Here is a 14,415-nt window from a genome sequence, read left to right on the forward strand (position 1 = left end):
CCTACACCTCTGGTTCCCATCTCCTTTTTTCCCCAGACCCCCTTGTGGTATGTGATTTGCCAAAATATCACAGTGAAGTCAAATGGATTCAGGCTCACCCTCTCCCACTGGAATAAAAAAAAAAAAAGCTTGAGGCAGTGTCTCAGGTCTGCTAATCTTTTAGAAACGTGTCTTATCATGTGTTTTTTTTCCAACATGAACAGATCTACGTGCCAACCAGACAAAGCCTTGCTCAAGGGCGTCCCAGACCACTACAGGTTTTTAATGCCGTAAGTACCCCATTACCCTCCTTTAGCTACATGAGCTCAAGATGAAAGCAAATTCTGTGTGATTTGTACGTCAGGAAACCCCAACAACAAATATAATGAAGCTCTGCAGTGAAGCATCGGAATCAGTTTGGGGCCAAAATGAAGACATAACCACAAGTAAATAAGCCCCCGTGTCTGGTAGAACTTGGAGCTGTTTCCAAGAAGAAGGATTACTACGTGGAAACGAAAAAAAAAAAAAAAAAAGAGAGAGAGACCTGGACCTTTTCAAATCTGCATCAAATGATCTCCCCTGAGATCTCTTCAGCAATTTGTGACGTTAAAAGCAGCTCATAGCGCTGATCCCCGAAGCGTCGTGTATGCAGACATTTCACGCAGGCAAAGGGAAACTTTAAACATATTTTTTTTTCCCCCCCTGTGAATCACACAATACAGATGGGAGTGCTCTGCAAAAAAAAAGTTATGTCCGACTTTGACAGTTTGGTAGAAACAGGGGGAAGCTTGTAGCACAGCAAAAGTCAAAGCAAGTTTTCACATTTTTGAAAAAGGTCATCCTATAGGAAATTTACTGTCACGAAAAGACATTTCTAAAGCATGACTTTTTCCAAACATCATACTTAATAAAGGCATGTGGTGTTGATATATCTGTGAGATTGTGTCTCGAGTGACCGGGGTCGAAACGCCGTCTTGACATTGGCTCGAAAACAAGGCAAACAACAGAATCGCTATAAAATGATATTTATTACTGTATTCTCCAAACATAAGTATAGTATGAGTGTAATTTACAACACAAAGGAAAATAATTCACATTTGATTAGATCTTTGACAGAAAGTTGACTGCTACAGTTTTTACTTGGAGGCCCCTCAAAGCAAATCCTCAGACCTGCAGAGGCCCCAGCCCACAGTGGTTTTTACATGTGATAAAAGCAGGGCACAAATAATCAGCAGTTAAATAAGCACATACCAAATATATATAGTGGCCAGCGCATCCAACTGATAGTTGTACTTGAAAACTAATACGCAGGGATAAAAGAGTTTCTGTGTCCCGAACATTAACATATATCAATATAAATCGCCTCTGTTTCAGTCTTCAGTGTCAGTAAACACATTGTGACACTTGCTGGTTTTAAAGTGGTAGTGAAGAAGCACAGAAAGGATTTCTAACAGCGAAACACACCTATCAAGCAATGACAAAGGCATCGGGTAAAATAGATTTATTCAGTTTGAAATCTTAACATGCAAATTACACTCATCCATATCCGATGTGTTTTCTCCAGCGAAATATCAGGGTCATTTGTTAAAAAATGTCACAAAAGCATTTTATTTCCTTGTGCTTACAAATATATAATTCCTACTAAAAGAAGCCTTCAGCTATAGTTTCTTTGGCAGCTCTCGAAAGCAGCGACTTTTAAATCTTTTTCACGTCACCGCTCCCTGACAGAGGCAAAAACATTTGGAGTATTTTTAAAGCACACCTCACGCAGGAAGGCTCCGGAGGGTTTTTTTGTGTGTTTTGACACATTATCTTAGAAAAATATAAGCTTTATCCACAACGAAAGACATCAGGAACACTTACAGAAGGAGTGCACTGATAAGAGTTGTAAAAATGGCCTCCCCTGCGTATTTAGCATGATGAGAATCATCTGGTGTTTGTCAGTGTTCTCGGGACAACAGCTGCCCCGCACATGACTCGGACCGGTGATGATTTCCAGAAATACAATTTCCAATGCTCGGCTCGCCACATGACGGTGAGGTGCACGGTGGGGCCCGTTTTCCTCGGGGTTGTGAAGTCAGCACGGTGAACGGGCCATTGAGCTGTGACGACACGCATTTGATTGTCGGATAATCAACGGCGCATCTTGTAAATGTGGAGGCATTTTTATTACGGCGGACTCTCTCGTTTTGGGAGGCCTTTTTGTGAAAATGACTCACGGCTTTCCTCCATCCAGCTAAGGTGTCGGCACCGCGGACACGGAGGCTTTGCCCCGTCTCTACGCAGGATCTCCGCTGATTTTACCGAGCGGAGGAAATGCAATATAAAGCAATTGTGTGTGTGTGTGTGTGTGTGTGTGTGTGTGTGTGTGTGTGTGTGTGTGTGTGTGTGTGTGTGTGTGTGTGTGTGTGTTGTGGTGTGTGTGTGTGCATGTGGTCGAGTCTCACAGTTGTCTTAACTATGTTTCTCTCCTGCAACTACCTCCAATGCCGGCATAGAGGTGCAACAGAGGCAGAACAACATCCACCCCCGAAGTTTGCCCCGAAGCTCTTCATATAGACTTTGTGGCAGAACAAACGCACAAAAGCCCCACAACAAACTGGCAGTTTAAAAGGGGCTACTAAAGCTTTAACAGGTTGTACTTATTAATGCTTCTTTATCCATGAAGCACCGAGGCTCGATATACATGGTTTGCAATCTACATGTAAATAATACTGTACATACATTACAAAATGCTTGAATAAACATACTTTATGAGTGTATTTACCATATTGGTCTTCGTGGAACCTTTAAGTCCTCGAGAAGACCGTTAACTAGTTTACACGTTATTGCTTTCGTCATTGCTTTTGCATTTAGTATTACAGCCTTGAGCGAGTACAATCCTGTTGTGTCGTTCGTCAGATTGATCTCTGAGTCTTTCGATGAGCCCTGTGGGAAATGGGTTCTCCCCCGCTCCATTCCGCCCTGCTGACTCACATCTGAGTGTGATGGCAGAGGTGCAGCCGTTTCTCCCTGACGGGAGCTGATGGGGGCGTTCAGTGTGGCAGAGGAACTGTGTAAATGATTGTGTGTTAGTGATTATGAAGAGCTGGTGTATTTCTGACTGGAACGGGAGCTGGAGCGGTCGAGGCCGTTCCCGTGGCAAGAACCCTTCCAGCGTCCTCCGGAGCCTCGCTCGTCCAGTGGAGACGTTCTGTAGCACCAGCAACACAGGCACGACTACACACACACACACACACACACACACACACACACACACACACACACACACACACACACACACACACACACACACACACACACACACACACACACACACACACGGATACACACATGTTAGCATTTTGTCGACTGTATTGCGAAATAACAATGTTTCTTTCCCCTTACTTGGAAACAGTTTTTAAACTTCTGGCTGACAAAGTAGAGGGCGATGGGGTTAATGCAGGAGTTTAGGGAGGCCATGTTGATCCCAATATAATCCATCACTAACAGGAAACTGGCAAGGAAAGGGCAAAGTTTACAGTAAAGGCCAAAGGAAATCACAGAGAGTGGGGAACAATGAGCTTTTTTTTCCACTTACCTGAGCAGTTCACAGCGGTTGGGGTCATTTTCGTCATAGACAGTTTTTTTCAGAATGCGGCTGAGATGAAGCGGCAGCCAGCAGAAAGCGAAGATCAACACCAGGCAGAACACCGTCTTAGCGACCTCCCTCCGCTGCAACAGACAAACAAACAAAGTGAGCAGTGATCTTCCTCCTGGATCATTTAAATGCACCGCCTCTGAATCGGCGCACATACCTGTTTCATGTGATCGTTGAGGGCGATGCGCATTCCTTTTTTCCGACTGAGCATCTCGCAAGACATTAAAGTGTAAAAGATTCCTGTGCAGGCCAGCGGGAAGCAGAAATAGAAACCAAACAGCCACCAGTCTTTGGCCTCCTGGTAGAACTGGGAAGAGAGAGAAAAAAAAAAAAAAAACCTCAGCCAGAAACAAAACATGCTTGATGGCATAAACACAAAAATCATCCAGTATTATGGATCTTTTCTCCCAGACTACGTCGAAATGACCTTCCGGTACATTAGGCATACTATTGTTTTGTTACAGAAAAAAATTCTTTCTTTTGAAGCCATTTGCAGTTGGCTAAAGTAAAGACATTCCCCTTGTTAAGTCTTTCACATAGAAAAACACAGAATTTCATGCTCGATGTAATCTGTTTCCTTCAATTTCTGGCCGCTGACTTTAAAGAGTCACATATCTTTGAGATCCAGGTCTTACGATGGGGCATTGTGGATTCACTGTGATTGTTAGGAGTAACAGTCACGTTTGATTGATTTGCATGTGTTATTGTGTATTTTGATCTCACCACATGGCAGCACAAAAAAAAAAAAAAGAAGAGCTCTAATTGTACGGTATCTGTCCAGGTGCTTCGCTTCAAAGTGAACCAGGCTTTTGACATCAGGTGGAAGCATAAAAAATATTTTTAAAAATCCACCGAGTCCATGCAAAACGCATTTCAATCAACGTGCAGGATAATTCTGACCATGTGTCACTGAAACAACATCATAATGCTCATTAAAGATTTTTCAATTGATGGAACACGCTGCCAAGCCGAGGTTGTTCTGCACACATTTTGCATTACCCACCCAGCTGTTTAGAGTTTGGTCCCATGTTAAAGTCAGTCATTTAAGTGCTATACCCTCACATATTTCCAACAGGAATTCAAAGCATTTATTTTCATCCTTGTCTTAGCCTGTCAATCTAAATCATCCGTCTCTTTTTACGCAGTGTGTGTGTGTGTGTGTGTGTGAGAGAGGGTTTATTTATTACCTTCATTGGGGCGAGGGCTATATGTTCGTCTGCGTGTATTTATTTATTGGTTTGTATGCATGTATGTATTTTACCTACTTTTTGCCAAAACTCCTCACCCGAATTGCATTCGATTTTCCAGGATGATTTGTCCCTATCCAAGGACGGTTCCATTAGATTTTGAGAGCAATTGGGTCAAAGGTCAAGGTCTACGTCATGAAAAGGTCAAAAACGTATTTTCCATAACACAGTCAGTTTTAATCCGATTCATGTCAAACCAATGGCAAAATGTTCAAGATCCAAGTCTGTTGCCATGGAGATGCTCCAGAGTTCTCAACTAATATCTCGGTTCGGCAAGTATTCAGAATCACCGGGATGAACACATTGACTGGGATAGTGGTTTATCAGTGTGCCCCGGCTCAGTGCTTCACACAGTGATGTTGCAATCTGACAGGCTAGTTAGCATCCATATGTGGTGTTGGCGAAGGTCTGCGCTCTCCCGAGTGCATGTTGTAGTTTAATCTGAGATGGTCTGATGACCTGTCCAGGATAATCCTTGAGATCAGCTTCAGTGAACCGTGATCCTAAACTAGACAATGGGATATAGAAGATGTATTGATGGAATGCAGAAATTATACGTACTACTCATGGATAGAACTTTCAGCAAAAATTAAACTATACAATAATAACTATCGATACTGGTTTGGCCACAATGTACACACATGCACACAAAAACCCACCAAAAAAATAACCAGATAATTTTTTTGTAAAGAGCATGAAAGGATTTGCTTTTTGGATGGATTTATTGCTGAATACCAAACTAAAAAAGTGCTTGCAGCGAGCATGGTGTGTGGCTCAACTTAGTAAAACAAATTAAACACGTGGGAATAACATTTGTTTATAGTAACTTCCAGTAATGTGTTGCACATTGCTCCATTTGCTGTTAACCATCCCAACCAAAACCCAGCTAAGCATGATTAGTACACTTAGAATTACATTGACTCGTTTCATACGGCATACTTTTAAGTAAATCCTGTGTATAGACTGGATTCCATTTTCTGTTGTAGTACAGTCGGTGGTATTTCTCTGTCGTGACGACCAGACATGCCCACTTTAGCGGCCCCCCCCCCCCATTGTTCACCGCCATTCATAGTACTGTGAAACTGTATATCATAGAATCCAATTCTTCCTCTGCTGCTTGTGGCAGGCTACACATCTCACTACGTGCCCACCTTCATGAAGCTGGTGGTCTGTTCTGGATGCAGCAGGCACACCCGAAGCTTGTTGCCTCTGTAGGGCATCTCCAACATGTCGAACGCCAGGGCCTCGGGCACCGCCAGCCCCACGGCAACCAGCCAGATGAGAGTCACCTCCACTGCTTTCCACAGGGGGATCCCCATCCCCTTCACCCTGCTCCATGATGTCACTGCGTGGTAGCTGCACGCACAAAACGCAAACACAGAGGGGTCAGCTGTGTCAGAGTGGCTGTTTCTACTGTGTACGTGGAGAGGCGGTGAGCTCACCGGTCAATGCTGAGAGCGCACAGGCTGAGCACAGTGATCCCCACAGAGGCCTTCTGGATGAACGGCATCAGCTTGCAGACATACACACCGAACGGCCAGTCCTCAGCTATCAACTGCGAAGGAAGACAGGTTTGTGAAGAGTCTCTAATGAGGGAAAGTTGAAAAAGGGTCACCTGTTTAAACACACACAGACATTCCTGGGGTTCATTTCGAGGTCCCACACTTCCCTGTGTCCTTTGCTGTTAATGACAGATCTGGAGACGGAGGGTCCCTCCACTCAGGAGGAATACATTCTCTTCAGGGCCGAGGGGGGGTTTGTTTAACTTAACAGTCTGTGCATTTCATTTTCACAAAGACCTTTATGTTTTTCAGCTTTTTACACATGCTGAAGGTGTTGTCTCTGGTGTCTTGAAACAATCAGATTATATGCAACCATCCCACTTCCAAATCTTTGTGATTATACATTTTTATCTTGTTGAAATACATCATGATACTCTCCTCATGGGGAGCATTAGCTGGGGATTAACATCAGTGTACAGTTTGAGGATGTGGGACCTTTAATACAAAGGAAATCTGAGTCAGGATGGCGGTTTGTCAGAGTCTCTTGGATGAGGTGAAGGAGCTTTCCAGCCTGATTGGATCAAAGTGAATCCAGTTAGGCTTGAAAAACAAAACAAGTTTATTTTATTGTTTTTTGCTTTAGTTTTAGAGCCTTTCTTAAGTCTCCCCTTACACCGCAGGCCCCTGAAGGTTTCATCTTCACACACAAAAGACAACCAAATAAAAACCATATCTCTCATCATACCAACAAACCTCTTCACATCTGCTTCTTTTTTACTTTGAGGGATTGTGTGTTGTTAAGGTGGAAAAGCCTGCACAATCTAATGTGGAAAAAGAAATGAACCAAACTTCACAGGAGCGGCTGAATGTCGTGAAGAACCACAGCAATAAACTTTAAAATAAACCAGATCGAGCAGGACGACATTGCGAAGGCGCAATGGAGTGTGATATGAAATGGTGAACGTTTTACTTTATAAAACACTTGATGAGGATCAGCCAACATGCTTGAATTGTTCACTTAAGATGTTATATCATGCCATAAAACCTGAATGTATTATTTTAAATGGGAGAAACGGAGAAATCCCTTTGATCTGAAGCTTGAGTATGGCTCTTTGTTGTGAAGTCCCAAAATGTTTTGCTCCAGGCAGACATCACCTGACGCATACGATCAACAAAAGGAAGGTTGAGCACAGTTACCTTGTACACGTTGATGGGGATAGCGATGATAATATAAAGCAGGTCTCCCAGAGCCAGGCTCCCAATCAGGACGTTGGGTCCGTTCCTCATGCACTTGTTCTTATATATGATCCGGAGCAGCGTGGAGTTACCGATGATCCCCACCACAAAGATCAGGCAGGATATGATCGTGTTCACATACTTGAAGGCGTGCTTGATCTCCGTTGGCTTTATGCACATGGGTGGGAAGGAGCTGCGTGGCCTCCCGGGCTGTGGGGGGGGCGGGAGCAGGGAGGACGCATTTCTCCTGAGTGGTTCTACAGGGTCGGGGCCACCCTGCGAGTCCCGGACGAACCTGGAGGCCTCGGCTGCGACTACCAACAGGCACAGCAGTGCTACGGCCCTCATGCTCACGCAGCAAGATGGATCCTCGCTCCAGAACTCACACACCTAATCCACACACTGGACCTCGCAGCGGGCCTGGCAGTGTGGGTCCAATCTGGTTCTGAGGAGAAGGAAAGAGCGACCACCATGTTAGGCTGTAAAGAAAGAGTTTGTGAAGATGCACTGGGAGAATAAAACCAGAGTGGGTCAAGAAACAACCCGTCAGGTTCAGGTCAGACCTGAGCATTTTATGGCCACGCAGAGAAACTCAGACATGACCTTTGACTGTCCTGTACTGGTCATCACTGAGAAGATCTGAATCAAATGAGAATACAGTACTTCTTTTACTTAATTCTTTCAATTTTACGCCTTGAGTCCACACTTAAGGGCAAAAACTGCAAATGAATAGAATCATTTGACAAAACCATGTTTCGTACTGCTTATTTAATAACACATACTGTATTAATTTAATTCATATTGACAACTGGAGGGACATTTTTAACCCCTGGAAAGTTAATTTCCCACCCCTGTTCAGGATGAATATATCCTCAAAAATCACTTTGGTTGCTTTAAAAGAGCTCCAGCAACATGTCAGAGTTTTCTTCTACTCTATGAATTATGTGGCCCGGAAATTGCAACGGAAATGTGATGATTTCCAGATGAATGTTGTTTTTAAGATGAAGTTCAAAGGGATTTGATGTTTCTCTGGGAAGCTGTGATATCTCAATATCTATTTGTTGGACTGTTGGGAAATTTGCAAACAATTTCCAAGTCCCACGCACAATGAATTGCAACATTTTAACATTAGTTTTTTCAATGAACTGAAGGCATCCAGTTGAAATGACACAATCATAGTGATGAATATATATTCATGGGATGATGAAACAGCGGAATAGAAATAATGTGTGAAATCAGTTACTATATCCTCTACTGAGAAATTGGAGTTACATAACTCTATTCATAACTCTATTCGCATATGCTCCAAAAGTAATGATCACTGTGATAAAGAAAATGGGTATATATGTGGGGCTGTTTATTCTCAAACAATAACTGATAATAAAGAGACGGTTTGAATTCAGGCCAGGAATTTCTCTGAGGAGTTTGCATGTTCTTCTACAGTTAGTCCAGAGACATGTATGTGGGGTGACCTGATGATCCTAAATAGCCTGTTATTAATCAGCCAGTCTATAATATAACTCTATTTTACTTTAATCTATAGTTCTAGTTAGTTTAATGTTCAGTGGCTCAGTTAAGCGAGCTGAACCTTGAAGCCTGAATTACTACTGATGGAGGTCGAGCACCTTGCATGACAGCAATCACCATTGGGGTGTGTGTGTGTGTGTGTGTGTGTGTGTGTGTGTGTGTGTGTGTGTGTGTGTGTGTGTGTGTGTGTGTGTGTGTGTGTGTGTGTGTGTGAATAGATCATTTCAAACTAGTTCTCAGAGAAACTGTAAAAAAAATACACAGATTGACAGTTAATTACAGTTACAATTCATTGATCCTCTAATTGTTTGTACTATAAAGTTGTGCAAAATTGTCAACAGTAATAGTTAAATAAAAGAATTGTAAAAAAAACTACTTTGGATTAAATATTTAACAGAGTCACTAATAAAACAAAGCTCCTCAGTTAATCAGTTGTAAATTTGTTACAAACTTGTTTGTAATCAAGTGAAATCTAAAACATCCACACACCAATCACTGAATTAAGCTCCATTCCGTTTGTACTAGAGAGCGAATTCAGACATCAAACAGGACATTGGCTCCTTAATGAATAGATTGGGCTCTAAGTGTCTGTTGTAAAAACATGCCATTGGAGTTTTATGTGAGAAATTAAAACGCACAAATAAAACAGGAACATTAACAGTGTGCTGAAAGCACAGGCATTCAGCAGTGAGACGGGTTAGTACAGAGAAGCAAAAACACTATAAAACACAGCATAAGTGGCGGAGGAACAAATAATGAGGACAGCGATAACGGGGGCGTGCGTGTGTGTGTGTGTGTGTGTGTGTGTGTGTGTGTGTGTGTGTGTGTGTGTGTGTGTGTGTGTGTGTGTGTGTGTGTGTGTGTGTGTGTGTGTGTGTGTGTGTGTGTGTGAGAGAGACAGACATCCTATTTTTCTCTGACAGAGGACACTAGCTTAGCTCTGTGCCTCTCCAGAATCATGTGTACCCCCAGAATTGCCTGGGGGCTCTCTCTCTCTCTCTCTCTCTCTCTCTCTCTCTCTCTCCCAATGAATGGGCTGATTGACTGCTTAGGCACACAATGAGGGTTCACGATCCCACAAAGACACGATCTCCATCTACGAGCAGATGTGCAAACCTCTTCACATGATGGTTCGGAAAGTTTTGTGGACCGATGCTCACTTTACATTTTATGATCGGCCTGGCATTTGGGGAAATTGCACGCAGACACACTTGAAAACACCAAAGAAGCGCAACACTCATGAACCCACTCCCTTAATGGCAACTGCCGTTTGTGGCCGAGCTTGGCTCCAAAACACTGGCTGACTCTGTTCATGCACACAAGAACAGAAAATCCCATGGACGAATTCACATATCACAAGAAATCAGTTTTGAAAATTTTTGGCCATCGTCCATACACAACCCCTCCATCATGTGAACGATGCCATTGTAGAGTACATCATAGAAGCTCATTAAGCTGGTTTAGAGCAGGGTCGTGTGATTTTACTGGGAAGCTGAGTTTTAATTGGACTGATCCCCCTAATCTAAAAGGTTTTGCTTTACAGGAAGACATCTCTGATCTTGTAGCTCTGCTGGCTCCACATCTTAGAAGGAAGAAGCCGGGAGAGTATAAATGTGGAGGGGGGGGGGGGGGGGGGGGTGTGTTGAAATTGTGGAGAGAAGAAAAAAACAGAAGTGCAGGAAGAAACAAAACTCCAAGATTGAGAAAACTGACAGCCTGATGTAACTTTCTGTTTGGAAGAACAATGAGAGGCGAAGGAAAGCAGCGGAAGGGCGGAAAACGGAGAGAGCTGAGGTACAATGCCTCGAGAGGGCAAGAGTCAGCCAGTGACATGATGGTAGGAAATGAAGATAAAAATGACAGGAAGGTGTTAAGAGGTTGGATCCCCTCCCCTCCTGTTGGCCAAGTAAAGTTTAGGTTTTACATTATTTGTAAATTCACAAGCTGGATTATTTGTGGAAGTGAAACAACACCCACATACTCAAAACCTTTTCAAAATATGTTTTTCTTTCTTCTTTTTAATTTCATGGCTCGGAAACCTAAAAGGCAGGTTGCACAGTGGTGCAGTGGTTCGCACTCTTGCCTTAGCGCAAGAATATCCCTGGTTTGAATCCTGGCTTGGATGCATTGGTGCAGTTCTAAAGTTTGCATGTTCTCACAGTTTGTGTGTAAAAGTTTCCTCCCAGAGTGAAAAAACAACAACATGCTTTTGTGGTCACCGGTGACCCTAAAATTGCACGCAGGTGTAAATGTGAGTGTGTGACTGTCTGATTCTTGCACATCTGTGTTTGCCCAGCGATAAACTGGCCACCTGTGCAGGGTGTACCCTCCTTTTTACACAGCTTTGATGGAAGGACTTAAAAATACACTTAATTGCTGCAGTGAGCTTGCAAGGTCCTTCACAACATTTTATCAGGCCATTCAAAACTTTCATCAAAGGTATTCCCAACTAATCTCACAAGAGTTAAACGATGTTGCTTTGGCCTGCAGCCATGTGCACAAATAACTCAAAGATCTTATCAGTAAACAGGTCAGCTGAGTAAATGTGTCAGCTGAGTTATGAATAAAGAAAGAAAAAAAAAAACTACGAAATGAAATTTAGTTTGGCGCAGATCTACATCCTATTGTGTTTAGGAGAGCTTTATGGAGTGTTTGTTGGAGTCGTTGTGTGTTTGTGCACACAATTGATGTCTCAACTCTTTCAACCACTCAAAACGCAAACACAACATTACTATTTTATGATGAAACAGCTTAATATGCAAAGCTCAAAAGATGTTAACGTGTCATGCACCTTAACGACCAGGTATATGACCTCCATATAGGTTCACTATCAAGGTGTTAAATATATGTTTCCTGACAGTTTTCTAAACTTAAACAACAGGGGCCTTGGAAAGATTACAAAAAAATTTAAAAAAAAAAAAGATCAGAAGAGTTCTGGATGTATCGGGACAACGAACTTAAAAATGTGTGTGTGTGTGTGTGTGTGTGTGTGTGTGTGTGTGTGTGTGTGTGTGTGTGTGTGTGCGCGTGCGTGCGTGCGTGCGTGGGCTGGGACTAATGTGAGACCAATGTATCTCGTAAAAATGAACGCGTATGCAAAGTGCAAAGGTCCAGCAAACAGGGGGCCTCAATTGTGTCTGCGTGAAGTGGTGCGGGAGCATCTCAGAGACCAAACAGCATTTAGAGAAGTTACCTGACATTCAACAAGGTTCGGAAGAAAATGGAATCTTAGTACAATGAAATAATCATTTGATTGTGTGCTTGTTTAATGTCCGTGCGTGAAATCGATTCAAAACCAGCCCGCACTTACCAGTGATCTGATCCAATCAATCCAAAGTTTTCCAATCGATATTCCAGCAGATTCCCTCGAATTGCTCTAAATGCTTTAGGGTAAGAATCACCATATGAGTCGCTCCCCCCTGTGAGCTCCGGGAGTGAAAGTGTGAAAGTTCCCCGTGTATCCAGCTGTGAGTCAGGACGCTCCGCTCTGGCCGCGCTGCGCGCCTCCGTCTGTCGGAGCGTCTTTTTATAGTAGCGATCCGGGAGGCTGCACAAACAGCCAATCACACGCTTTCCCTTCCCTCCCCGATGCCAGGATGCGCTTCAAGTAACTAATAAGAAAACAACAGTCCGCCATTCTTCGCGAAAACGTAAAACTCTCCAGCTCGTACTCTTGCTGCCGACAAAGCACAAATAGTACACAGCTGTAAATAAATGAGGAGTTTCCTCTTCAGGGGTGCAAGCGAGATAGAAAATATGTGTCGTGGGAATTGTTGTGCTTTTCTTTGAAGGACCTTCCAACAGAACACAACATCCACATACTCCCTGACACCTGCTTCCTCCTGAATAATTACACATTGAGAAAGACTATTCTCTCTCAGCTTTCTGTTGGATCAGCAACCTGCAGGTCAGGACCATGTGTGGCTCTTTAGCCCTTCGGCTGTGACTGTCTTCAACTTATTTATACATCGACAAATAAATAATTTTTAAATACATGTTTTTTTTAATTGTTATTTTCAATTTCATAGAGAAGACTAGATTCCTTTTGTAAATCATTGTTATCTCCCGAGTTAAAGGCAAACTGGCTAAATGCTGGAAATTGAAAAAAAAAAAAAAAAAAAAAAGAGTGAGAGAACCTAAAAGATCAAATGAAAAGGATAGAAAACAATCAAAATGCCCAAAAGGTTCTCCCTAAAAGCTAAAATAGGTAAACAAATAAATAAACAAACAAACAAACAAACAAACAAATAAATAAATATTTAACAGTTAGAAAAGTTATAAAGCTGTTAAAAGCTGAGTTAAACTAGACATGAAATGGTTAAAATTGCAAAAAAAAGAAGAGAATTTTAAATGGGGGAAATAGACGCAATGGTATACAACGCTAAAATAACAAGAATTGACTAAATACAGAAAGAAAGGAAGAAAGAAAGAAAGAAAGATAGATAGATAGATAGATAGATAGATAGATAGATAGATAGATAGATAGATAGATAGATAGATAGATAGATAGATAGATAGAAGTGCTAGGAATGGAATAAATGTATACCATTCTACAGTAAGGCACATCAAAGGTACACAATATACAGCTTTATGAGCTGCACCAGACACATTTTATTTCAGTAAAATTTGGTTCAAAAGGCTCTTTTAGTTGTGAAGGTTGTTCTTTATCCTGAACATTGCTGTGTCAATCGAGCTGAACTAATCCAGACGGAAAGTAGCTTTTAATAATGATCAGTTCATAATAGAAACAATGTCTTTACAGAACACACTCCTATTAAAAGAAGTTGTGACTGAACTCATTTTAAGCTGCACTGGTGCTAACGCTCCTCTATGCATTTTAAATTGTCGCAAACAGTTTACTGTGTGTGATGGAATCACTTTTTGCTTCATGGCTTTTTGGAGATACAGCATGAACAAAAGTTTTATGCTTGTTTAAGATAATACTAATTACCCATCATGTAATACCGGCAGGGAGGCTTCTAATCGGCCTCTAATCTAATATGCTTGAAATAAAACAACCTCCCTCAAGAAGAACTAATGCTACTTGTGCAAAATAGTGTGTGTGTGGAGTGTTGCCATCACCCGATCCAGTTGTGTGCTTCAGGGTTTTTATTTGTGTATGTGTGTGTGGCTTTTTCCTTGCTCCCTCTGTGCATGCATGGGTTTTCTTTGAGTGGTCTGGTTTCATTCCACAGTCAGAGGAAACACATGTGTATTACATGAAGCGAAGCCCGTAAAGTGGCCATGGAGCGAACATGTGCGCATGGCTGCCTGTCTCTTTATG

General features: G+C 42.3%; 1 protein-coding gene across 1 annotated transcript; it reads right to left on the reverse strand.

Annotated features, from left to right (window-relative positions):
* Positions 1–989: 989 nt before the first annotated feature.
* On the reverse strand, positions 990–12,633 carry LOC308111398 (endothelin receptor type B-like). The gene is made up of 8 exons (XM_080466276.1): positions 12,442–12,633; positions 7,566–8,049; positions 6,309–6,421; positions 6,018–6,222; positions 3,777–3,926; positions 3,560–3,693; positions 3,367–3,475; positions 990–3,198 (listed from the first exon to the last, which is right to left on the reverse strand). The coding sequence occupies exons 2-8, from the start codon at positions 7,950–7,952 to the stop codon at positions 3,058–3,060; spliced, it is 1,239 nt and encodes a 412-aa protein (XP_080322402.1). The 5' UTR covers positions 7,953–8,049; positions 12,442–12,633; the 3' UTR covers positions 990–3,057.
* Between the last annotated feature and the right edge of the window lie 1,782 nt (positions 12,634–14,415).

Source organism: Lipophrys pholis (genome assembly GCF_963383615.2).
Source record: "Lipophrys pholis genome assembly, chromosome: 6".
Lineage (NCBI taxonomy): Eukaryota > Metazoa > Chordata > Actinopteri > Blenniiformes > Blenniidae > Lipophrys > Lipophrys pholis.

What these genes read in the sequence shown, in the direction of transcription:
- LOC308111398 (XM_080466276.1), bottom strand. Translation starts at nt 7,952, where the DNA reads ATGAGGGCCGTAGCACTGCTGTGCCTGTTGGTAGTCGCAGCCGAGGCC. An exon ending in TCCCCATCAACGTGTACAAG is followed by an intron (nt 6,422 to 7,565) that starts GTAACTGTGCTC and finishes CTTCCTTCGCAG; the next exon opens with TTGATAGCTGAGGACTGGCC. An exon ending in TGCGCTCTCAGCATTGACCG is followed by an intron (nt 6,223 to 6,308) that starts GTGAGCTCACCG and finishes TTGTGCGTGCAG; the next exon opens with CTACCACGCAGTGACATCAT.